This window comes from Peromyscus leucopus, chromosome 15 (genome assembly GCF_004664715.2).
Source record: "Peromyscus leucopus breed LL Stock chromosome 15, UCI_PerLeu_2.1, whole genome shotgun sequence".
Lineage (NCBI taxonomy): Eukaryota > Metazoa > Chordata > Mammalia > Rodentia > Cricetidae > Peromyscus > Peromyscus leucopus.
Window position 1 is genome coordinate 56,621,678 of NC_051076.1, and position 25,006 is coordinate 56,646,683.

At 44.9% G+C, this 25,006-nt stretch overlaps 1 protein-coding gene across 1 annotated transcript in view; it reads right to left on the reverse strand.

Annotated features, from left to right (window-relative positions):
• The window catches only part of Dstyk (dual serine/threonine and tyrosine protein kinase), a 48,385-nt gene extending 39,391 nt beyond the window's left edge, over nucleotides 1–8,994 (reverse strand). The window contains exon 1 of the mRNA XM_028876538.2: nucleotides 8,527–8,994. Within this exon, the coding sequence (XP_028732371.1) occupies nucleotides 8,527–8,791 (265 nt within the window). The 5' untranslated portion in view covers nucleotides 8,792–8,994. The remainder of the gene's footprint in view (nucleotides 1–8,526) is intronic.
• Between the last annotated feature and the right edge of the window lie 16,012 nt (nucleotides 8,995–25,006).

The following is a 25,006-nucleotide window of genomic DNA, read 5'->3' on the forward strand; positions in this document are numbered from 1 at the left end:
TTGCTCTTAAAGGCTTCCAAAAGATGAGACATAACATGGGGGACAGGGGTCAACTGGGAGATGCTGACAACTGTATGAGCAAATACATGAGCTCTTTTCATGCTTCTGAAAGTGTTCGTGTGTCTTTGAAATTATTTCAAAATACTTTTTTTAATGACCCAAAAGGACATCCAGTAAAGACACAGCTCTAGATCCCAGGAAATAAAGAGACCAAGAGACATACTTTGACCCTACAGGGAAAAAATGTCAACTACAGTAACAACAGGATTCGTATATTTATAAACAACTTAATAACAGTTCCTTCCTTGTCCTCACTGCTACCCTGCACGAATCTTGGTCCTTCCTCTGGTTTACTGCTCCCTCTTGGGGAAGAGGGTACTTTCAGGACTCTAATCTAAGTAGTTCAGAATGAAATTTAGAATCCAGCTCTACAAGCTCTACAAGGAAGCAGTACTCCAACAGACCTACTTATAAGTTCATTAATGAAGAAGCCAGCAGAGAAGCTTGACCTTCCAGTGCCTGCAAGTGACCCCTCCTGTTCATCCAGAAGTAGAGGAAACATCAGCACATCCAAAGAATGTGGCATCCTCCTGCCCACCCTGAATTAGTTTTAGTGTATGCTAAGACCACCGATTTCCCAAGTTACGGTGGTAGGAATTCTCTGTCTCTCCGTGGAATAAGCACAAGAGAACAGGTCAGGTGTTCTTCCAAGAGAAAGTGAGATCACTTTCTCTAGAGGGGCCTTGTATGCTAAAAACCAAGAATGACTTTGCTCCCAGGATGTTCTTCTCCATATCCTTCCTTGTACTTACCTGTCTTCACAATTTCAAAGCTAAAGTCTGTTCTACAGAATATTCCTAAGAAATAAACTCTCTAACAGCTCAGCTATGGTCTCTCTAATAGGAATAGAAAGAGTTTTCATAGAAAAAAGTCTTGTAACCTAGCCCCTTTGGGGCCCTGCAAAGTCTGGGTAGAAAGGGGGGGGGGGGACAGAGGAACGGGGGGAAAGAGATGAGAGAAAAGAGAGGAGAGGAGAGAGATGCAGGGAATCTTGTGACTTCTCTCCCACTATCTGGAGTGGAAAGGGTAAAAGCCACCAAAGAGAAGCCAATCTGACATAAATAATGCATTAAAGTTCTTAATCTGATTAATCTAAATTTAGATACTTTACATCCATCCAAGTAAAGAGATAAAAGGCACTTTAAAAAAAGAAATGTATTTTAAAACTCAAAGGCTTTTATGAATACATAACCAAGACATTATTCTTCAGAACAATTCTGACGCATCAATTAGCTAGACATGTGAAAAGCAAAACAGTTCTGAGATCCTGCTTCCAGCTTCCTGCCCAGAGAACAGTGCCCCAGGGAACAGAAGTGTAATTCCAAAGTGAGCCTGGTCCAAAGGTTCCCACAGCCACACGGCACAGAGCTGGAGAGTACATCCACACCATTCACATTACCCAGGAGAGGGAAAAAATACAGGGCATAAGATTGGCACTTCAGATGGGGAGAGGAGGTTGTCAACGGGTCCCCATGCTGTGGCTGGCTTTCCTTCAGGGCTCTGGTCTGGACTTGAGAGGAACGTATATAAGGGACTTTCACAGAAACCCTGATCTATACAGCTTAAAGCAGGAGTGCACATGTCCCTATCACCACTCACATGTTCTATGTCAGCTCTCAAGTTCCAAGATCCCAAACTACCAAAGAACTGAATCTTCAAGCCCAGAAAGGGACTGACCTGAGACTGGGCATCCCCACAAGGGACCCAGCCAAAGTCCTGGGAGGTAAGAAAGAAAAGTGCACCTTCTACACACCCACATTATATTACGGATACTCTGTACCACGTAGAGACTATTTTCCTACGTGCAGGGTAAATTCACCTTGGATCTTGCAACTCTGGGGGGGGGAACAACCCACGTTTCCACAGGAGCATCACATCTTCCTCTAAGAAAGGCAAAGATGGGTGGATCACTAATGGTAATGGAATGGGATACATTTGCAGTGAACCACACAAACAGGGCGATCACCACTACTCACAAAGCGTACAGAATACCCCAACTCCTTTTCAAAGTTGTTGTTCCTTTTAGCAGAAAGGAGATGAGATCCGGGCCTTGCAGTTAGGTAAGCTCTCTCTACCACCAAGACAGCCCCCACCCCTCAACTCTTTATCAATACAGTTTTTTGTTTGCTTGCTTGTTTGGTTTGGTTTGGTTTGGTTTGGTTTGGTTTGGTTTGGTTTGGTTTGGTTTGGTTTTTGGTTTTTGAAGACAGGGCTTCTCTGTGTAGCTTTGCACCTTTCCTGGAACTCACTCTGTAGCCCAGGCTGGCCTCAAACTCACAGAGATCCGCCTGCCTCTGCCTCCTGAGTGCTGGGATTAAAGGCGTGCGCCACCACCGCCACCACCACCTGGCTTCAATACAGTATTTTTTTTTTAAGATTTATTTATTTATTTAGAAGAGGGTGTCAGATCTCACTACAAATGGTTGTGAGTCACCATATGGGTGCTGGGAATTGAACTCAGGACCTCTGGAAAAGCAACCAGTGCTCTTAACCTCTGAGCCATCTCTCCAGCCCCAATACAGTATTTTTAATGTGTGTGTGTAAAAACATATATGTATCATGCACACACCTGTAGAGGTCAGAGGACAACTTACAAGAAGAATTGGTTCTTTCCTTCTACCATATGGATTCTGGGGCTTGAATTCAGGTCTTCAGTCTTTGTTTTGCTTTTCAGACAGGTCTCTCTACATAGTCATGGCTGTTCTGAAGCATTCTATGTAGACCAGGCTGGCCTCAAACACACAGAGATCCATCTGCCTTGGCCTCCTGAGTGCTGGGATTAAAGTTGTGCACCACCATGCCCTGCTTAGGTCTTCAGTTTTATATGTCCTTCATCTCATCATTCTCCATCTCTTCAAAGTCAGGTGATGGTTAAGGAGGCAACCAATCTGTAGACATCCTTCACTGGGGCCTGATGAAATGCTAAGCTTCCTTTCCTAACTGCAATTCTGGAATGGCGCATCTCAGGTCCCCAGGTAGAATGACTTACATAAAGAGCTGCTGAGTGCATGAACATTGAGAACTCACTTCTCACACCTTGATGGCACTCTGGTCTAGTTAGTACTGCGAGAAAATCATTCTCTGGGACATGAAAACAGTTATTTTGGATAGGGCCTGGACTTCCGCTCAACTAGGCACAGTGGCACATGTCTACAGTGCCAGCTCCTCAGGAGGCTGAAGTAGCAGGATCACACAGGCCTAGGAGTTTAAGAGATGGGAGACAGACTGAAAAGGAAAGGGTGCAAAGGCCATTGTGCTCTGAGAGGCCATTTCCTAGCAAGGTTCTGATCAGCAAAGGTGGTCCCTAAAGCCCTGAGCCTCAGGGAGCAGGAACCAGGTAAGGGGCCCGAGGAGGGTGTGTCACATTTTCTTTATTGAGTGGGATAAGGTCTCCTACTACGGTAAACCACGGTTCTACAGGAGGACTCATGTTAACAGTCTCTAGGAAGAGTGCACTTGTACTCAGATGCCGGCCAGGGACGCACAGGAGCCACGGAAGCAGAACTGGACCTGAAGCCTGGAGACCTGGCTCCAGTACAGCGCTGTTTTGTCCCTCCTTACACCTTTCTGTCCTACTCCTCCTCCTGCCAAGCCCACTTGCTAATCCAATGCTCACCACACCCTACCACGGGCACGAGCCACATCTATTAACACCTACACGTGAGCTGTAGTGTCCACCGTCTCTAAGTGTCACAACGCTGCACGGTGAGCATTATCACTCCCACCTCAGACAGTGAGACAGGAAGGACCATTTTTTTGTTTGCTGGCTTGGATTTTGAGACAGGTCTCACTATGAAGCCCAGGCGAGCCTGGAGCTCTGTATATAGCTCAGACTGATCCTGAAGCCCAGATCCTCCTGCCTTCCAAGTGCCCGGCTCCCAGTCACAGCACCTTTGCTGACTACACTCTGTGCTACAGATTTCCAGGACAAAGTCCGTTCTCAGTAAGTGTTAGGGCCTAGCTTCTGAAATTCTAAGAGTGACCAAAAGAGGCCCAAGAGTGCCGAGAGACACATCTAGTAAACAGCAAAAAGCAAACAGCTATTAAAAACCCAAGAATTAAAATTCATTTTAAAAGGCCTATAATCTAGCCACTCGGCCTTCCTATTTGCAGTTGATGTGTTACATGTGTATAAGTTCTAATTGAGATTATACCTCTGCAGAGGACCAAGTTCAGGCCTCCAGCTTCTTTCCCATCACCCAACATATGAAAATAGGTGCTCTGCAATAATAACAATTATCATTAGTTTTTCTTACAAGTGTAAGGCAAAGTCGGGCTGCACACCTACAGTCTCTGCACTCAGGAGGTGAGGCAGGGTTACAGGTTTGAAGCCAGCCTGACCTACATCTCAGGACTCTACTGAAAGGAGAAAAAGAGGGAGAGCGAGGGGACTGGTATCCACTCCCCTGAGGCAAGGCAAATTTCTTGACCTGACTCTTTAACTCCCATGTGTAACATACTGACCAGCACACCCCAGGCCCTCACATGTCTACCTAATCATGGCTACTGCGGGCCTGGGTGTGCACGTGTATTCCTAGCACTTGAGATGCAGAGGCAGAGGGATCTCTTGAACAGAGCTTAAGAGCAGCCGGACGGACGGACGAACACGGGGAGAGCGTATCAAGGACAAACGGCAGCCGCTACTTACCAGCCCCCCAGCAGAGCCGCTCTAAACACGCAATACTAACTCCCAACAATCCCAGAGGTAAGGACGACGACAACCCCCATCTCCAGATGAGGAAGCTGTGACACAACACAGTTATGATCAGTTAAGACCAAGGGAGGCAACACAAATGACAGCCTTCCAACCAGACATACATGAGTCACCCCAGCTTCTTAAAATGGAGCGCTTTAAGAAGAACTGCAACAACCAGGCCCTGCACTGGGTCATAAAATAAGACAAATGTTTTTCCTTCTTCTGTTTGGTAATACTCTACCCTGCCTTGCCTACAAAGGGTCCAAAGCCTTTATCTCTTTGCCTCTGAATGATCTAGCAGAGAAGAAAAGACAAATAACAAAACAAAAAACCCAACAGGCCGAGGGGTCTCTCCCGCATGGCTACATGAGATGACTTGAACAATGGGGGAACGGACTCAATGAACCTTCTTTTACAGCTCAGTTTTCTTTGTACAAGCAAAGCTACTCAAAGCCACAACATTTTAAGAGCTCTATTTAATCTATACGGCTCCCACCCCCACCACTCCACAGCCCAGGTTGACCCAGAACTCTCAGTCCTCCCATCTCAGGCTCCTGAGCACTGGAGTGGCTGGCATGGGCTGCCATGCCTAATTCCATCGACTTCTTTTCCTTTCTTCTTTTCTTTTGAGAGGGAGGAGCAGTGTGAGACAGGGTTTTGCTAAGTAAACCTGGCAGGGTTGGAACTCCCTACGAAGCCTAGGCTGGCCCTGAATCTAACAGAGAACCTCCTGACAGTGATCCTTCTAATTACCCCCAGGGCTGAGGTCACAGGCACCCTCCTGCACCGAACCTGGCCTCCTGTCCACACGTAACTTGCACAATCCTGGAGCTATTTATGTTCTATACACCAACTTGAGTGAATGCATACTTACCAAAAATAAAAGAGAAGTGCTATTTTGGGGTTCTTCCCAGGTCTCTATGGTTGAAAGTGAAAGTTTTAAAAAATGGTGTTATGTGTTATGCCAAATAGTATGCAAAGAAATATTTTTAAATGCTTTATTATTGTTGCCATCTTTTTAGTCCAACAACTCCAAAATATAGTTATTTCCAGATCTCCAGTTGCTCAAATATCACACTGCGTTAAACCAAGAAGGGCTTGTTAGGTTAAGAACCGAGTGCCCCTTTCCTCCATGTTCTGAGTCCCTATTAATCAGAAACCAACACTCACAAAGAAAGTTGAGACACCTCCCAGTGACTGTGACCTTACCAAAAAGCTCCAACTAGCACAAGGAGCCAATTGTCCTTTATGGAGTAGTTCTGCTCTCTAACACCTTTACCAAAACAGCCAGGACAACAGCATCCTTCAACCAGACACAGAAAGAGATACCTGAAACTCTGCTGCAGTCGCACCCCCAAACACAGACCCCTCCCGGATGACTGGGAAGCATGGTACGGAACAAAATCAAACTGGCCCCTACCCTGTCATCTGTGCCCTCCTGGGATTTTATTGAGATGGGCACATTCCAAAGGGTAAAAAAAAAAAAAAAGCTTAAGTATGCAAAAATTAGATCACGATGCAGTCAATCAGAAAAGCCAATTAAGCAAGAATACAAAGGTGGTTTTGTAATGTCTTAGGTTTGTCTTTAAAGGACACAAAAGCCAACCAAGATGCTTGAAAATTTGAAAATCTCCACCTAAGTCAAATCCATTCTGATTTTTTTTTTTTTTTAAGGAATAACTCTGAGACAGTCATTTTAAAGTCAGAGTATCACCAGAGAGCTTTTAAAGCAAAGCTACAGGAGGGTCTTGGGATGGAGGAGGCTGCTGCAAAGCTTGGCAGGCATATCCTCTTCCAGACAGCACGTCTCTGGGTGTGTCAAAAGCTACCAGAAGAGGCAGAGCTCACCCTAGAGCTCTCTATCTCCAGAGGTAAGTAAGCTCTTTCTCCTGGCCATGGCGGCGCACGCCTTTAATCCCAACACTCAGGAAGCAGAGACAGGTGAATCTCTGTGAGTTCAAAGCAAGCCTGGTCTACAGAGTGAGTTCCAGGACAGCCTACACAGAGACACCCTATTTCAAAAAACCATAAATAAATAAATAAATAAACAAACAAACAAACATACTCAGAGATGCCCTGTCTCAACCCTCCCCCCCCACCCAAAAAAAAAGAAAAGACAAGAAGAAAAAAAAAGATCTTTTAAAAATACATATATTCAACCAGGTGATGGTGGCATTTCATGCCTTTGATCCCAGAACTTGGGAGGCAGAAGCAGGTTGAATCCCTGTGAGTTCAAGGCCAGCCTGGTTGACAGCAAGAGTTCCAAGACAGCCAGGGCTACACAGAGACACCCTATCTCAAAAACCAAAAATAAATAAATAAATAAATAAATAAATAAATAAAAAATAAATACATATATTCGGTGTGTGTGTGTGTGTGTGTGTGTGTGTATGTGTGTGTGTGTGTGTGTGTGGTGTGGTGGCCAAGGTCAACTTTCAAGAGCAGGTTCTCTCCTGACCAACTTGGCAGCAGGTACATTTACTGGCTGAGCTATGTTGCTGGCCCAAAACAAGGACTGTTTAAACTGCTATCCTGGGCAATGGAACAGCATCATTGAAGACTCTATCAGAACTTACCAGCACATCTTTAAATCCCCTGTTCCGGAGTCTCAGGCAAATTTAAGATATTAAACATACATCTAATATGAGTGTAGGGTTCAATTCACAAGTTCACCTTAAGTCCAAACTTGTCACCAGCATCTAAATTCGTATTTCTGAGAGTGTTAATAAAACACCTGTATCAGATCCCAGCATCTTTGACTGCTAATTAGACTCTCAGGACCCACCTACCACGGTTACACAACAAGAATTCGGGAGACAGAGCCTGGGACATGGCGTTTTTTAATACACTCCTGAGCTTATTTTAATCCACATTGCAGCTTGAGAATCACTAAATAAAAACCAAGGCCATATCTGCTGTAATGCTGTCCCCCAAACACATCCATATGGAATACCAGTGGCTTCTCCCTTCCATCAACTTCCCGAGGAGACAGACACAGCGGCTCAACCCTCCAGTTTCCCTCCAATTGCAGTTTAAAAGCAATCAAGGAGGATCAAAGATCTTGCAGTATTTAAAGTGATTTGGGACCTCTGACACATCCCAGAAAAAGAAAAAAAAAAAAAAAATCAAGAAGGGCAAGTTCTTTAAGGGCTCAGGACCGCCCTCCTCCACCCCCAACAACAACAAAAAGTCTTCCTTAACTCTTTCACCATAAATCCAAGTAACATCTCTGGCCGATTAATTGCTGGCACCTTTTAGGTATATTTTTCTTCGGCGACTCCAAATCCTATTTAGAGGGCATCTTCACAGGGCTGCCTCTTGATTGGATTACAATCATTTTACACACCCAAACACCACCAACCCCCCCCCCCGCGCGCGCACACACACACACACACACACACACACACACACACACACACACACACACACACACACACACACATGCCAGTGCAGTCCCAAGGCGTCCAGGGACTCCAGGAACACCCAACTTGATGCCTAACTGGGAGGACTCGGCCCCCAAACTGCGCACCCCCAACTCAGAGCAACTTTCCCACTCCCCGCTTAGCCCGAAAAGGGTTCTGCCTCCCGGTCTCGAGCCCTCGCCACCTCTCCCCAAGGATGTCCTCCCACCTCATCTCAGATCCCCGCGGCCCAGGCCCCGCGCCGCCCCCGCGGCCCACTCCCACCGGCGGCCTCCTCCCGGGGTTTGTTTTGCCGACGGAGGTGCCACCCTCCAATTTTCCCCTCTCCTTCGGGCCTGTCCTCCTTACCCGCTGGCAGCGGGGCTTCGGCGACGTCGCCGGCAGGGCCAAGCTCGGCCGCGCCGCCGCCCGCGGGGGAGGAGGGACAACTGTGGCTGTGGGAGCATTTGATGTCGCGGAAGAACTTCTGGGTCTCTCGCAGGTTCTGCCGCAGCCGTCCCAGGTAGCGGCGGTAGCGGCCGAAGCCCCGGCACAGCTCGCGGATCATTCCGCCGCCTCCCGGGCCGGGGCCCGAAACGGACTCGCCGGCCCACGGCAGCCCGTCGGCCTCCATCGCTCAGCCCGCTGGCTCGGCGGCTAGCTGCGCCGCTGGCCCGGCCCCCTCCTCCCGCCCCCTAGCGCTCAGGGGAGGCGGAATCCGCCTCCCAACGCCCCTGCCGGCGCTCCGCCGGGCCTCCAGCCTCGTCACCGCCGCGGCAGAGCAGCCAGGGACGCCGGGCACTGGCCAGAACCTTTCTCCGCTCCCCCGCGGAGCGAGGGAAGCGCTCACCGAGGCACCGTCGTTGCGCGGGCTCCTGGGACTTGTAGTCTGGACTGGGTGGAATGCCGCAACGCCCACGGGAAAGCGCGGGAGCGGGTGGACCGGATTGATCCCTGTGCTTACTACACTCGTTTCGTTTAAAATGTGTTCTTGCTCTGTACACGAGTCCCCAGGGAAAGGCAAATCCAGCGGAGTCCGAACGCCGGTGAAATGGGGTACCTCAAATCGAGGCGAAAGATTTAAATAGTCGAAAGAGGAAATAAGACTGAGGCCAAAATATCTCTATGGTTACCCCAGATGGACACAACAGATACTAGAGAATTGATTGAAAATACCCTGGGGATAGTGAAAACTTTCCTGTTTGTGGGACAGTCTACGTTTTCTTTTCTCCTGCTCTAGATGTGGAAGGGGGTTTGTGAAAGGGTGGGTGAGATATAAAGGAAAGGACAGTTAGTTTCTTGTAGAGCCGGCTGGATAAGGGGAAGTTGAGGTCTGTAGCCTTCTAAAGCTTTCTGATTATCTTAACTACGTTTCTGCCAGTGTGGCAAACTTCCATCACTCAGACTGTCACGGACACGTAACACAATCACAAAAGGGACAGAACTTGACACCAGTTAACCTCTTCACCTTTTTCCTGTTACACACACACACACACACACACACACACACACACACACACACCTTGCCTTGTAACCTAAGGCATGACCCTGTTTTATCAACTATGATGTCTAAACAAGTTGATTTTTAAGGCTTTTTAGTTCTTAAGTCTAGCTTTAAAATTTTACACACACACACACACACACACACACACAACTCATGGTATCTTGAGTAACCTGGGCTCTTAACTAAGTGATGTCATTATGTTAGAGTAATTTGATGTGAAATATGGAGCCTTTAATAGAAACTTGTGGCACTTTCTAAAAGCCCACCGATTCAAATGAATCTGCACTTGGATGGAGGCTAGCTACAAAGAGGGCGCCTCGTGTGCCTTCCCATTCACTCTTTCCTCTGTGCATTCTCCACTGCCCATTCTTCTCCTTTACAAGATTGTATTACCATGCTTTCCAAAAGGCTCAGTAGATAAAACAGAAGTGAAAACACAAAATGGTAATTCCAAGAAAAGAAGGTTGATAGTGTTGTTTAAAAATAGAACATGGGCTGGGTGTGGCGGCACATCCCTTTAACGCCAGCACTTGTGGATCTCAGTGAGTTCAAAACCAGCCTGATCTACACACAGTGAGTGCCAGGCTAGCCAGGGATACACAGTGAGACCCTGTCTCTGTTCTAAGAAAGCAGTACATGATGATTCATCTACACACAAGAATTTCCAGTTAGGGGGATCAGTGGAGAGAACACTCAGGCTGGAGGAGGGATCCATCTAGATGAGATACACACAGTGAGACACACCTGTAATCCCAACACTCAGGAGACTGAGGAAGGATAAACACAAGTTTATGGCCAGCCTGGACTACATAACGAGACCTCATCTCAACATCACAAAACTATTTATTAGTACTTTATATTTTGAAAATAAGTAGGAGGAGGCCGGAGAGATGGCTCAGTGGTTAAGAGCTCTGACTGTTCTTCCAGGATTCCAGGGTTCAATTCCCAGCACCCACATGGTGGTTGACAACTGTAACTCCAGTGCCCCTGCACTGCACACATGGTACACAAACACACAGGCGAAACAGCTGTACACTCAGAGTAAAAATAAAATAAATCTAAAAAAAAATAAGTTAGAGGTTAAGGCAGGAGGATGGTGAGGTTTAAAGTCTGCCTGGGGTACAAAGCAAGTTCCAGGCCAGACTTAGGTTGTAAGACCTGTTTCCAAAAAGAAAAGTGATATAAGAAACCGGTACAAACTTCAGAAGATATAAATGGAACATGAGGAAAACTAAGTCTCCCTTGGTTTTCTTCTTTCTTTTTTTTTTTTTTTTTTTTAAGATTTATTTATTATGTATACAGTGTTCTGCCTGCATGCCAGAAGAGGGCACCAGATCTCACTACGGATAGTTGTGATGGTTGTGAGCCACAATGTGGTTGCTGGGAATTGAATCAGACCTCTGGAAGAACAGCCAGTGCTCTTAACTGCTGAGCCATCTCTCCAGCCCCCTCCCTTGGTTTTCCATCCCTGACTCCTAGTCACCTAGTTCCCTGCAGGATGCAGCCACCATGGTAAAAACTGCACACATACTTTAAACATAAACAAACACCACACACACTCCGTTACAGCCTTAAAGACTTTCTTACCAGAACAGAAAGATCTGCTTCATTCTCTTGAACTCTGTAGTATTCGACCATATGGATGGCATGTTTTGTTGGGCAAGTCCTTTATGATGGAACTTTCAGGTTTTGCAGCAGGAACTAAAATCTGTGCATCATTTGAAAATGTGAAAGCATGTATCACCATTTTTGATCTGCCAAGAAAAGCAGTGTTTTGTTGTTACTTAGAATGTTTAAAGTTAGGCTGGTGTCGCTCAGTGGTAGAGTGCTTACTAAGCATGCATAAAACACTAGGCTCAGCCCCCAGCACCGCATATCCTGGGCATGCCGGCACAAGCCTGCAGCCCCCAGCACTTGGGTGCTAGAGGAAGGAGAATCAGAAGTTTAAACTAATCCTTAACCATAGTAGTTAGTTTGAGGCCAGCCTGGGCTACATGAGGCCTTGTCGTGTGTGTGTGTGTGTGTGTGTGTGTGTGTGTGTGTGTGTGTGTGTGTGTGTTGGGGCTGGAGAAAAGCTCAGTGATTAAGAGCACTGCCTGTTTCCTGGTTCCCAGGACCCAGCTGACCTCAAGTTCAGTTCCCAGCACCTAGTACCCAGCACCCACATGGTGGTTTACAACCATACATAATTCTAGTTTTGGGATTCAAAACCCCCTTATGGCTTCATTGGTCACCCTGCACACACCTGGTGTACAGATATACATGCAGGCAAACATTCATGATTTTTAAGATTTAAGCCATTAAGGCTGCAACAGTGAACTGTTGTAGAATGTTTATTAAAGATGTGTTACATTCATTTATGCTGTGGAACATTTGTTTAATGATGCAAAGATGTATTGCATTCTTTTATGTTGCACTTGTTTAACATGTTGTCATGTGGTGCCATTGTTGCTGACCTATGGACCATAACTTGGGCAACAAGGATGCAAAGGTACATTACGGGAGTCAGCAAAGACTCGGGGTTAAAGAAATGAGTCTGACAGAGAAATTTGCATTGAAACCCTTGTTCTCCACTCCTAAAATTTGTATTACCTTAGAGATGTCACTTACTTTCTAGTCTTAGTTCCTTATCTGTAAAATGGGAGCAATAGTACTTTATTTACATAATAATCATATTTAAAAAGGGCTACCATGATCTCAAAGTAGGTCCAAGTATGTTTTTAAAAGAACAGTTGTTTTTTTTCAGGTTGTTTTGTTTTGTTTCCCCTGAGACAGGGTCTCACTAGGTAGCTCTTGCTGGCCTGAGCTAGATGGGCCTGCCTCTGCCTCTGGAGTGCTGGAACTAAAGGTGTGCACCACCACTCCCAGGAAGAATAGCTGCTTTTATCAACTGCATTATTATACTATAAACCTGGTGTCTTAGTCAATGTTCTATTCCTGTGAAAAGACACCATGGCCATGGCAACTCTCATAAAGGAGAACATTTAATTGGGGCTGGCTTACAGTTGCAGAGGCTTAATCCATTATCGTCACAGCAAGAAGCATGGTGGCACACAGGCAGACATGGTGCTGGAGCAGTAGCTAAGAGGTCTACATCCAAATTAGCAGGCAGCAGAGAAAGACACTGAGCCTGGCTTGAGCATTTGAAACCCCAAAGTCCACCCCCAGTGACACACTTCATCCAGCAAGGCCACACCTCCTCCAGCAGGGCCACACCTCCTCCAGCAGGGCCACACCTCCTCCAGCAAGGCCACACCTCCTCCAGCAGGGCCACACCTCCTCCAGCAAGGCCACACCTCCTCCAGCAGGGCCACACCTCCTCCAGCAAGGCCACACCTCCTAATCCCTTTCAAGTGGCACCACTTCCTAGTGACCAAGCATTCATATATGAGCCTATGGGGGCCGTTCCTATTCAAACCACCACACCTGGGTTCTCATTTCTCTTGCTACTGTAAAATCTCCGTCAGTCATTGGCCCTTCTGAGTCTTGATTTTTCTTTTCTACCAAATAGGATAATAATATCGCTCACTTCAGTAGTTATTGTGTGGGTGATAATAATAGGGAAAAGCATATAAAATACCTTACACTTGGGAGGCACCAAATAAAGGTAACTGTCCTCTAGAGAAAGAAAAGTGTGTGTGTGTGTGTGTGTGTGTGTGTGTGTAGTTAGATTTTCTTTGGGCCGCCAGCTCACAAATAAACTCTGCCTTAGCTTAGACTTGTTCTCAACTAGCTCTTATAACTTAAATTAACCCATTTATAATAATCTACATTCTGCCATGTGGCATTACCTTTCTTCCATCCCGCACCTCCTGTTTCCTCTCTGTGTCTCGATGTATCTGTGCACCTAGATTCCTCCCCCCAGTCTCTCTCTCTGCCTGGAAGCCCCGCCTATTCTCTCCTGCCTAGCTATTGGCCATTTATTAAACTAATCAGAAGGGGCCTTAGGCAGAGACACATCTTTACAGTGTAAACAAATACTCTACAACATATATATGCATATATGTGTGTGCACATATGTATATATGTATGTGTATACACACACACACACACACACACATATATAATTTATTGAATCAGCTTATATTGAAATAGTGACTCACACCTGAAAGGCTGAGAACCCAGAAGTTGCTCCGTCCAGGAGGCTGGGTGACTCAGCAGTCCCAATCTGACACCAGAAGCCTGGAGGTTCCTGGGAAACAGCTGGCCCCTAGTCAACAACGGATGCCTGGACATGCTGGTTCTGATATCAGCGAAGGAATCAGCAGCTGCAGCTGCCCAGTAACTCAGCTCAGTGGTGAGAGGGAAGGCAGAGGAAGCAGAAGACAAACCATCCTCTGCCGTGACCTATTTTCCAGGCTGCCACCTGAAGATGCCACCCACAGTTCGGAGAGATCATCCCACATCGATCAAGGCAATCGGGACAATTCCTAAGGTGACACATCCCACTCAGGTGATTCTAATCTGTGTCACAGACTTTAAAACCAACCATCACAGTAACTGACGCATTGGTAACGATAAACCTGGGAGCTAGAGCTGGTTCTGTGATCACTTCTGATAAAAGGAGGAATCTGCAGGCCGGAGAGATGGCTCAGTGGTTAAAAGCGCTGGCTGTTCTTCCAGAGGTCCTGAGTTCAATTTCCAGTACCCACATGGCAGCAGACAATTGCTTATAACTCCAGTTCCAGGAGACTGGACACCTTCTTCTGTCCTCCATGGGCACCAGGCAGGCGTGTGGTATACATACAAACATGCAAGCAAAGCACTCCTACACATAAAAAAAAATAAAAACAAAAAAATGATAAGCCAGGCGGCGGCGGCGCATGCCTTTAATCCCAGCACTCAGGAGGCAGAGGCAGGTGGGTCTTTGAGATTTTGAGGCCAGCCTGGTCTACAGAGCAAGTTCCAGGACAGGCTCCAAAGCTATACAGAGAAACCCTGTCTTGAAAAACACAAAACAAAAGGTAAAAGATCCTCTCTGTCTGCCTTTTGTCTGCCATGACTTGAGTAGCCTTTGCCTCGAGCTCTAGCTACTGTGATCTTCTACCTCATTAAATACTCAGTCAACAGAACTAGGGCTGTCAACAGAAACCTTAGAAACTCTGATGGATTTCAGAAATTAGTCTTCCCTTGAATATGTTTGGCACAGTTGAAAATATTGATAGAAAATTAGTACTAGAGAAGTGGGGTCATTGCTGTGACTAAACTGTGGGTGAAACTTGGAAAAGTTTGGAGAAGTGAGCTAAAGAAAGCCTAAAATGCTTAAGCTCAGTGTGGTGGTTTGATTGTGAATGGGCCCCATAGGCTGATATATTTGAATGTTTGGTTCCCAGTTGATGGACTAGTTTAGGAAGGATTAGGAGAGGTGTGGTCTTCTTGGAGGAGTTGTGTCATTGGGGGTTGGGCTTTGAAGTTTCAAAAGCCCTCACCAGTCTCCCTGTCTCTGTCTGTCTCTCCGTCTCTCTCTTTCTCTCTGCCTGCTGCTGCCTTAGATCAGGATATAAGCTTTTAGTCTCTGTACCAACACCATGACTACCTCCCTGACACCATCCTTTCCACCAAGATGACCATGGACTAATCCTATGAAACTGTAAGCAAACACCCCAATCAAATGTTTCCTTTTGTAAGTGGCCTTGGTCATGGTGCTTCGTCACAGCAGTAGAACAGTAACTACAGCACTCAGCTTAATGAAGATCCAGGTGGGACCTCAGAAAACCAGAATACTGACCAGCATTTAGACAACAGAGACTTGGCTTGTGAGGTTCCATGTAGAGACAAGGACTAGAGGCCATTGGGAGTTACATTCTAGAAAGGAACTTAGTTTAGAAAGCCCGAATTAAAAGGTGACGGGCGAATTAACCTGGCAGAGAAAATTACAAAGCAGTCCAGCATTTCGAATGTGGCGTTGTTCTTGATGGCTTCGTCTTGATAGTTTACAGTGAGAATCAGAGCAATAAGCGGCCCAGCAGGTTGGAGATGCAGCTTACTTTAAGAGGTGCTTGTCTAGCATGCATGAAGCCCCAGGGTTCCATCCTCAGCACTGACTTAAAGACAGCATGGTAGTACATGTCTGCAATCCTAGAACACGGGAGATGGAGGCAGGTATATCAGAAGTTTAAGGTCATGCTCAGCCACATAGCAGCTTCAAAGATGTAGGATACATGTAATCCTATCTGTAAAAAATAAAAACATAGAAAGTTACAGTTTGGCCATAAAGCCTATATAAAGTTAAGGAAGGCATGATTTCTGGGGGGAAAAAGTACCATCAGAAGAAAAGTCACACACTTTGCATCAGGAAAGATGCCATGAAGACATCTCAGGAATTGGTCCCACCCATTACAGGTCAAAAAGCAGAAAAAAGCCATTTAAAATACGTTTTTGCCTGGCAGTGGTGGCAAATGCCTTTAATCCCAGCACTGGGATGAGTTTGAGGCCAGCCCGGTCTTTCTCCATGTAACAGCTCTGGCTGTCCTGGTAAATAGATGGATGGATAGATAGGTAGATAGATAGATAGATAGATAGATAGATAGATAGATAGATAGACAGACAGACAGACAGACAGACAAAGGGGCTTTCTTGAGATGATAGCATCTCCAGAGTGTCCAGCAGCAACAGGCCCACCTTGTACACTGTTTCTCCGGATCCTTTCCATGACGCTCAGCTGACCAGGCTCTCAAAGGCAAACGTAGCCATGGTCTAAGGAGTCCAACTACAGTTTGATTCAGCAACGGGCTGAGGCATCATCATCCACATGATGTTGGCTTTGCAGGCATGCAGAACACAATTAAAAGGCCATGGGGGCTTCTATGACCCTATAATGGCTTCCTTTCTTTTCAAAGGAAGGCTTGGGAGGCTGGCAATAGGGAAAAGGTCAGGATCCCTGCAGGCAGCCCAGAGCAGGTGGTGTGTAATGCTGTGAGAGAGGAGCCTAAGTTTCGATGGATACCCAAGGGAGTTAGTTGGAGATGCCAGAAACATGGAATGTTTACTATGAAAAGCTAGAGGAGCTGGCTGGAGATGTTGAAAGAGTGCCTGCCTCATCTGCATGAAGCCCTGACTAAGATCTCTGAAGGTGTCAACCAAAATAAATCCTAGCCTCCCTTTAAAAACTGAAGGGAGGGTGTTTAACAGTACTCAGCCTCACCAGGTTATTGGGAAGACGAAGTGAGTCATAGTGTTTAGTACTTTTTTTTTTTTTTTAATATAATCCCCGTAAAATATTTAGAGAAAAAAACATTGGAATCAAAGAAACTAAGCTGTCTTGGCTGGGGTGCTCGCTTGTTTCATTGTCTTAAGCAAATCACTTGGCTTCTCAGAGCTTTAGGTGTTATTGTTTAGAAGGTGGAATTAAGCCTTCCCAGTGAGAAATCACTCCAATCCCTTCATAGGTTAATACGTAAAACTCTTTAATAAAAGCGCACATCCTGATCCTGGCCAATGCCTATGGGATTCTGGCCACGAATGGAAATCTAATATAAGTTGAGCTATAACACTATGATCATACACATGCTCTCATCAGTAGGTGGCTTTTTAGGTTCCCACCCCAAATTACCTTTTCTGAACAATTGGGGTGGGTTTTACAGAAACAGAAAGAAACTGCAGTCTGGGTTATCCACACATTACACTCGCTGGGCTGTGAAACATTGACGCAGCTTTCTATTAAACAAGCCAGGTTTGTTCTCTGAGCAGCTGGCAGCCAAGGTTATTTTCTCTTTGCTTCTTCCTCTGATGAGAGGAGGGGCCCCTCAAGAGCAAGCAGCCCTGAATGAGTGAGCTCTGAAGAAGCATATGATCAGTGAATCTACATCCTGATTATCTTAGAATTGCTACTCTGCCACCCTTACCTTCCATGGTGTCTAAGAAGTTTGATTAGTATGTCGGAGGCAATGCATCTTCAGGCAAATCTACTGCTGTGTGACTATTTTCTAAGAGAACTTATTGGTAAATCCTCTAAGACACTTGTTTGCCATTTTTAATTCTTTTCTTCAATGGTCCTTACTCCATCACATTGTGAAGGTTAAATGTCATAACGAGCAAAGCAGTTATTCACTCTCTGTCCTGTGTCATGTCTTCCTGTCTATCATAGCTGTGCTCATTCAGGATTATGGGTTTGTTTTTTTTCCCAAAGAGGATAGTATTTCTAAGAATATTTTGTTTTTGCTTATGAAATTGTCTACATGAATATTTATTAGCTAGAGGATTAAAGATCTATAAAATTGAACTGCTAAATGCATCCTACTTAATTATACATCAAGTATCATCCCAATGCTGAATATTTCATCAGTGGCTTCCCTGGCTGTGAGGATGCAGAGCCTGGGGAAAGAGGGCAATCAATTAAAGAGAATTTGGTACAACCCCCAACAAAGATCATTTTTATTTTACGCCAAGTGGAAGAAGAAGGTTTTCCAAAAGGGGTTTTGTTGTGATTGTCGTTGTTCTTTTATTTTGTTTTGTGTAGAATAACTGACCCAAAAATTTTCAGAAGAAGCCCTGAACATAGCTTGGCCGTGATTCATTTTCCATCAGCAGTGTCAGTAAACTGGTTTTGTTTTCCCCCATGGTTACAGACTGGTGCTGGAGAGACCACTCTGTGGGTAAGAGCGCATACTTCTCTTTCAGAGGACCCAAGGTGGTTCCCAGCATCCCTATCAGGTGGCTCACACCTGGCTGTAACTCCAGCTCCAGGGCATCTGTCACCCTTCTCTGAGGGCATCTGCATGTAACTGGTGTACATAAACTCACACAGGCACACATTCACATGAATTTAAAAAGTAATAAACATGAACGGTTATGTCCTTCCTTTACCACGTTACCCAACAGTTCGGTAGATGCCATCTGTGTTGGTTTGAATGAGAAACGCCTCCCGTAGGCTCATGGTTTTGAACACTTGGTTCACAGTTGGTGGTGCTGTTTGGGGGAAGTTATGGAATCTTCAGGAGTGGGGCTTTTACTGGAAGAATCACATCACTGGGGGCAGGCTTTGAGGGTTTATAACTCGGATGAATCCCACTTCCGGCTTGATCTCTCTCTCTGCTTCCCGCGTGGATGGAGATGTGATCGCAAGCTTCCTGCTCCTTCTGCCTGTCGCTATTCCTCCCACCATTATGGACTCTATCCCTCTGGAACCACAAGCTAAAATAAACCATTTTTTCTTTAAGTTTCTCTTGGTTGTGGTGTTTTATCACAGCAACAGAAAAGTAACCAATACACTGTCTTCATTTTATTTATCTACATAGAACCACTTTACAATGGGTCATACTCTCTGAGTCACTCCTGTATGGAGAAAGATAGGTAAATGAAAACCTAGTAATGCCCCCTTCTCCTTCCTTCCTAACTTCCTTCCTTTTTAAAATTCTTTTTCTTAATAGAGTTTCACTATGTTACATAAGCTAGCCTCAAATTCACAATTCTCCTGTCTCAGCTTCCTCGAATGTGTGCCTCACTGTGCCACGTTTCCTAGCAAAAGTCAATACTATCATGGTGAAGGTTGTCTAGAAGATTCTGGGTTTTATTTGTTTGTTTGTTTTTGTTTTTCGAGACAGGGTTTCTCTGTGTAGCTTTGCACCTTTCCTGAAACTCACTCTGTAGCCCAGGCTGGCCTCGAACTCACACAGATCTGCCTGGCTCTGCATCCCGAGTGCTGGGATTAAAGGTGTGTGCCACCACCGCCCGGCCATGAAGATTCTGAAGCCTGACTTCTGAAACATAGTTAAACTGTTTGTGTATCCATAGTTGAGAAACACAGTGCTCCACACAAACAGCATACTCACGTGAATCAATTCTTCAATGTTTTGTTTCATCTCCCTGCCTGCCCCCATTTCTCATAATCTCAGTCCTGCGAGGAGGTGTTTCGATGGAGAAGGGGCCCAGGCTCTGAAGCAAGGGGAGATGAGAGGCATTCGGTCAGGAGGACATTTGCAACCCTAAACTCCAAAGGGAAAAGAGACCTCCCAGTGACAAGCTTCACTAAAGCCTGAATGTTCCACCTAAAGCCACATGCACCTGGGTCTGTTTCAGGGTCGTACTCCCCTCCCAGAGCAATGATGTAGAATATTCTCGGAACAGGGCTCAGTGATCCCTGCAGGTAAGTTTGCAGTCCGTATGAACACATTTCTTAAACAATGCATCTGAAGACGTCAAAGGGGAAGGGGGAAAGGGCGAAACAGTATTACATTTACGACATCAGAGAAAAGCACTTCAAATACATTTTTAACATCCCATATTTGAGCATCAACCATGATCATTTCTTAGTACCCCCTATCCTTACTCATGATTTATCTATGTAGTTGATGTTATTAATTCTTAAAATGACCCTGGATATTTTTATTCCTGTTTGACAGTCATGTTAAATGATTGGCCTAAACCCACATAGATAATAATACAGGTTCGTCTGGTTCCAAAGCCCTAATCCCAGCTCAACACAGTGTTGCATTTTAATGCTGTCACTTATATTACTTAAACATTGCTTTCTAAATATTTTCTGCCCCACCCCACCCTCAATTTTTACATTTTAATTTAATTTTTTTTATACCTGCCTGTTTGGTTTTTTGTTTGTTTGCTTTAGTGTGTGTTTTGTTTTGAAGACAGCATCTCACTATGTAGCTCTGGCTGTCCTGGAACTCCTCGGTAGACCAGGCTGGGCCTCGAACTCAAAGAGATCCGCCTGCCTCTGCTTCTGCCTCCTGAGTGCTGGGATGAAAGGCGTGCGCCACTACGTTTTGCATAAGCCTTCCTGTTGGTATGTACACCGTATGAGTTTCTGGTGCCCGTGAAGGCCAGAAGAGCGTAGATTCCCTGGGACTGAAGTTACAGGTGATGTGAGCTGCCTGGTGGATGCTGAAAGCTGAATTTGGATCTTCTGCAAGGGGAGCAGCACTCTTAGCCACTGAACCATTTTGCCAGTCCCTAAAGATAGACCCGGCCCCACCCCACTATGCGCTCACTGTTTTCTCCTTCACAGCAGCAAACCGTTCTGTCACACCATTGCTGCTCATCTCTCTGTTCTGGGACCGTTAGGTTGTTTCAGGGTTGGTTTTTTTTTTTTTTTTTTTTTTTTTTTTTTTTTTCATTACAATAAATAATGGCACTATAAATTGTGGTTGCTCCCGAACCTTATTTTCTTCTTTTGCATTATTTCCTGGAGATAAATTCCCTGGAGGTATCACTAGGTGAAAAGTTACAGGATCCATATGGCTCTAGCTACGTATTATCAACTCGTCCTCTGAACCAACCGCACTGTGGCATCACATCTTGAAAACAAGTACTATCTTTTCTCACCAGCCCCTCGGGAGAGCTGTAAGGCAAGCCAGGGTGGAGTCCCGCTGCTGCATGGGTATGCCCTGGGGCTTTATCGTGCTCCCTGAAGATGATGTGTGACACAAGTATGTATATTCCTGAATAAGATCTCATGTGGGATGGTGTGATCCCAACTCCCATAAGAGGATTCCTGGATTAAGTTCCTCTTTTGGAAGTCATAAGATCAACAGAAGTTACTCATTTAGTTTTTCAGTTTTTTTCTTTTCAAGAAACTAACATTTTCTTCTTGAATCAGATAGTATCTCTCCACTTGTATATCAGAAACAAAGTGTGCCGTCTGTTAGAAATAAAGGCTAGACTTCAGCACATGGTTTGCCATTCCAAACTGGGTCCCCAGGGGTTGAAATAAACTATACCAAGGAAAGGAAGTCCTGGCAGAGTTAGATTTTCAGGATCTGTTGGGAAAGGATAAAAATGGGGGAAGGCTCTTTTCAATCGTGTGGTAAGCTATTTGGAGATTGCATATTAATATCATACATGGCAAAGGACCTATTTAAAGTTATGGAAAGGTTTAGATCTGAATCATACAGCACACGGTGGGGCTCATGTGACGGGCATTATTATTGCCACACATGGCAAGCATCACATAGTCCAGCTGACAGTGCAGTGGCCATTGTGAGAAAGTCTGGACACTGAAGGTAAGCAGACCTGGTTTGGCCTTCTCCCCAGCCACACAGGAGGTCTTGGACAAGATTTGATCCCGCCTCACCTTCTAGGAAATGAAACATACACTGCTTCTCTATGAACTTCGCTTTACAGACGAAATGAAAGTGTGTGCCAGGCATCCAGTGAGTGGTCATTTAATTCATAAATGAGTCGATAAATAAACAACCAACCCTACCCTCATGCTTCTCAAACTTCAGGATGATGAAAATCATCTGGGTCACTTCTCCAAAAAGCAGATTTTCAGATTCCATCTCCAGATATTCCAACTCTGTAGAATAAAAGGATGAAGCCTGGGAATCTACATCTATAACTAAATTCTAAAGTGTTTATGCTACTAGTTCACAGGCCATGCTTTGAGAAATACTGTCTTATAATCTCAGAGAATTAAAACAAAGAAGAAAGATTTCTACCACCAAGAGGCTACAAAAACTTAATAGTATGCACGAGGCCCAAACAGTAAGTGATTTTATTTTCAAGACACCGTAGGCAGTTCCTACCTAATGGAATTAGGATTGTCCTAGGCAACGTCTTATCTTTTAGCCCTTGTGATGGATGACTGTGTCCTTGATCAGACATAGCAATCTGTCCCTTTTCTAGACATCGGTACATCTCTCCCATTCAGCAGGCTAACAGACATTGCATCTGTAATCCTGTGTTAGTGCACATTGGATGTGCACCCCATTTCCCACAACTAGACTTTAAGTATCTTTTATTGTTTTATCCTCCATAAGCAACATGGAAATCCTTTGCAGTGGTAAGTATTTCAAATACATACTTTAATAAATACAGATATATGGGGGCTGGAGAGACGATTCAGTGGTTAAGAGCACTGGCTGCTCTTCCAGAGGATCCAGGTTCAATTTCTAGCACCCACATGGTACCTCACAACTGTCTGTAACTCCATTTCCAGGGGATCTGACACCCTCACATAAATGCACAGAAAATAAAATTAAATTAAAAAATCAAAATAAACATAGAAATACATATTGAACTGTTGAACAATAGTCATTGTCAAATCTTTTGCCATGAAATGTCTCAGACTCAGTCATGACTGGTTGAGGCCTAGGCTTTGGAAAAGGTAGGTAAGTGCTGTAGCCCCACAAGCTGCTTCTTCCTAGAGAGCAGGGAGAACTCTTACCTCTCAGGGTTGCTGGGAGGATTAAATAAGAAAATGTTCACAGCATTTCCAGCAAAATATCCAGCACTGTGGTTACATTTAAGTGAGATACCAGCTCTTGCTAGTACACCTGAAAGGACCACTCAGAGTATACAGAGCTGTTTTCAACATCTGCTTTCTGATGTGAAGTCACAACTGGTTATTTCTAAACAAAACTGGTGTTTGATCTTTCTGCACGCGCATGTGTGCGTGCGTGCGTGCGTGTGTGTATGTGTGTGTGTGTGTGTGTGCACTCAAGCATGCATGCATGGCACATGTGTAATGGTCAGAGGGCGATTTACAGGAATTGGTTCTCCCTCCCACCATGTAAATTCTGGGAACTGAACTTGGGTCATCAGGCTTGGCAGCAAGTGTCCTTACCCACTGAGCCGTCTTGCTCATTCACCTTGTTTCATTCAGCTTTCTGACATAAGCCATGGGACCAGCACAGGCATTTCACAGGGACTGTTGACTGGACTCTTCACCTTGCTTTTTGAAACAGGGTCTCTTACTGAACCTGGAGCTCACTGACTTGGCGAGGCTGTCTGGCTAGCAAGCTGCGGGGATCCTCCTGTCTCTGCCTCTTCAGCATGTGCCATGGTCACATCAGGCTTTTTCTGTGGGTGCCCTCATGTTTGTGTGACAAGCACATGAGCTGTCTCCTTAGCCCCTTTTTTCTCTTATTCCGAGGTCTAGAATTTTAACCTTTGGGAAACTGGTTTTCCAGAAGTGTGTGTGGATTCTCTATAGAGAAGAGAAGGTCGTTTTACCATGCCAGCTTTCACAGAGAAGTTCAACGAGATTTATGCTTCACTGACCTTCTCTGGTCATGTGATGATCATGAGTCTTCTCTCATTACTGAGGAACATCCAGCTTTCCAAATAAAGACGATGAATCCCACCTGAGACAAGACACACAAACTTTCAGCTTTGTGCTGTAGTTAGGAAATGCTCCAGCCTGAGTGAGGCAGACAATGGGCTTTTGGGGCTGTTGTGAGAGCAATAGGTTTGCCTAGTCCTTTGGAATATAGTCAGTTAACTGTAAGAGGGACAGTGCCATGGAGGAAATGATATAAAATACATCAACTATATATATAGTTTCTGTATACATACAGGAATTTCAGCCAAAAGCAAGAAACAGACAATTCTCGGTGCATAAGAATAAACTGGCTAGTAACTAAACCATGAGAGATTTATTTGATAGATTGTAATAGAATTGTTCTAAATGGTTACAGAGACCTAGAGAATACGACTAAGTAATAACCTGGAATAATGTAAGAAATGCAATAACATGTAAAAGGCTCTGGGCACATTTTAAGAAAACCAGAGAAAAAATGGCAAAATTTAGTTTAAGCTCAGGGCTTTCAGCAATTGTGGAGTGATGTAGACCCTTCCCAGTGCTCTCTGCCTCTTACAAAAGCCAATGAGAACCGGAGGCTTGGGTGGTGGGATTTTGACATCATCAACCCTCCAGCCAATCACTGTGATGATTATTTGCATAGTTTACTCCTCCTAATCCAAAAGAAGTTGATTTCTTTTTTATGATAGCACTGAGTGGAAGTGTTCATCTCTGACAGGAAAGGAAGAAGAAAACTAGAGTAACAAAGAAATATTTGTAATTGACATTGGTATCAAAATACAGTGAGCCAAACTGTAACTAGTCCTGAGAGTGCTTTTCCTTCCTAAGTGTTCCACTCTACTTGGCATGCTAAACCTCAAAATCACTCTCCAGCGACTTGACAGCTCCTTATCCATTCGATGTTTAAATGTTTTAAAATGGATTCCTAGAGAGGTGGAGACAGGAGGATCAGAAGTTCAAAGTATCCTTGGCTACAACAGTGAGTTCGGGGCCAGCTCAACTACCTGAGATTCTGCCAAAACAAACAAATAACATCAACAAAAACCCAAAGGTTTAAAACAGATTTCTAACTCTCAACAGAGTAAAAGAATAATACTTACCAATCTTCTGAGATGCCCTACAAATCTCTCACTGTTAAGAAAAAGAGAAAGCTCTAACTTCTCAGACCTAACTGTTTTTATAGAAAGAAGAAAAGTTCACCCACTCTAGACTTAGCTGCCCATCTTCCCTCTTTACTCTCTATAGGAAAAAGCATCAGTTCACCAAACTGACCTGGGTGTTGACAAGGATTCTAGAACACTCTTCTTTTTATATCTATTCATTCACCAGGTTAGCAAATGTAAAACTGG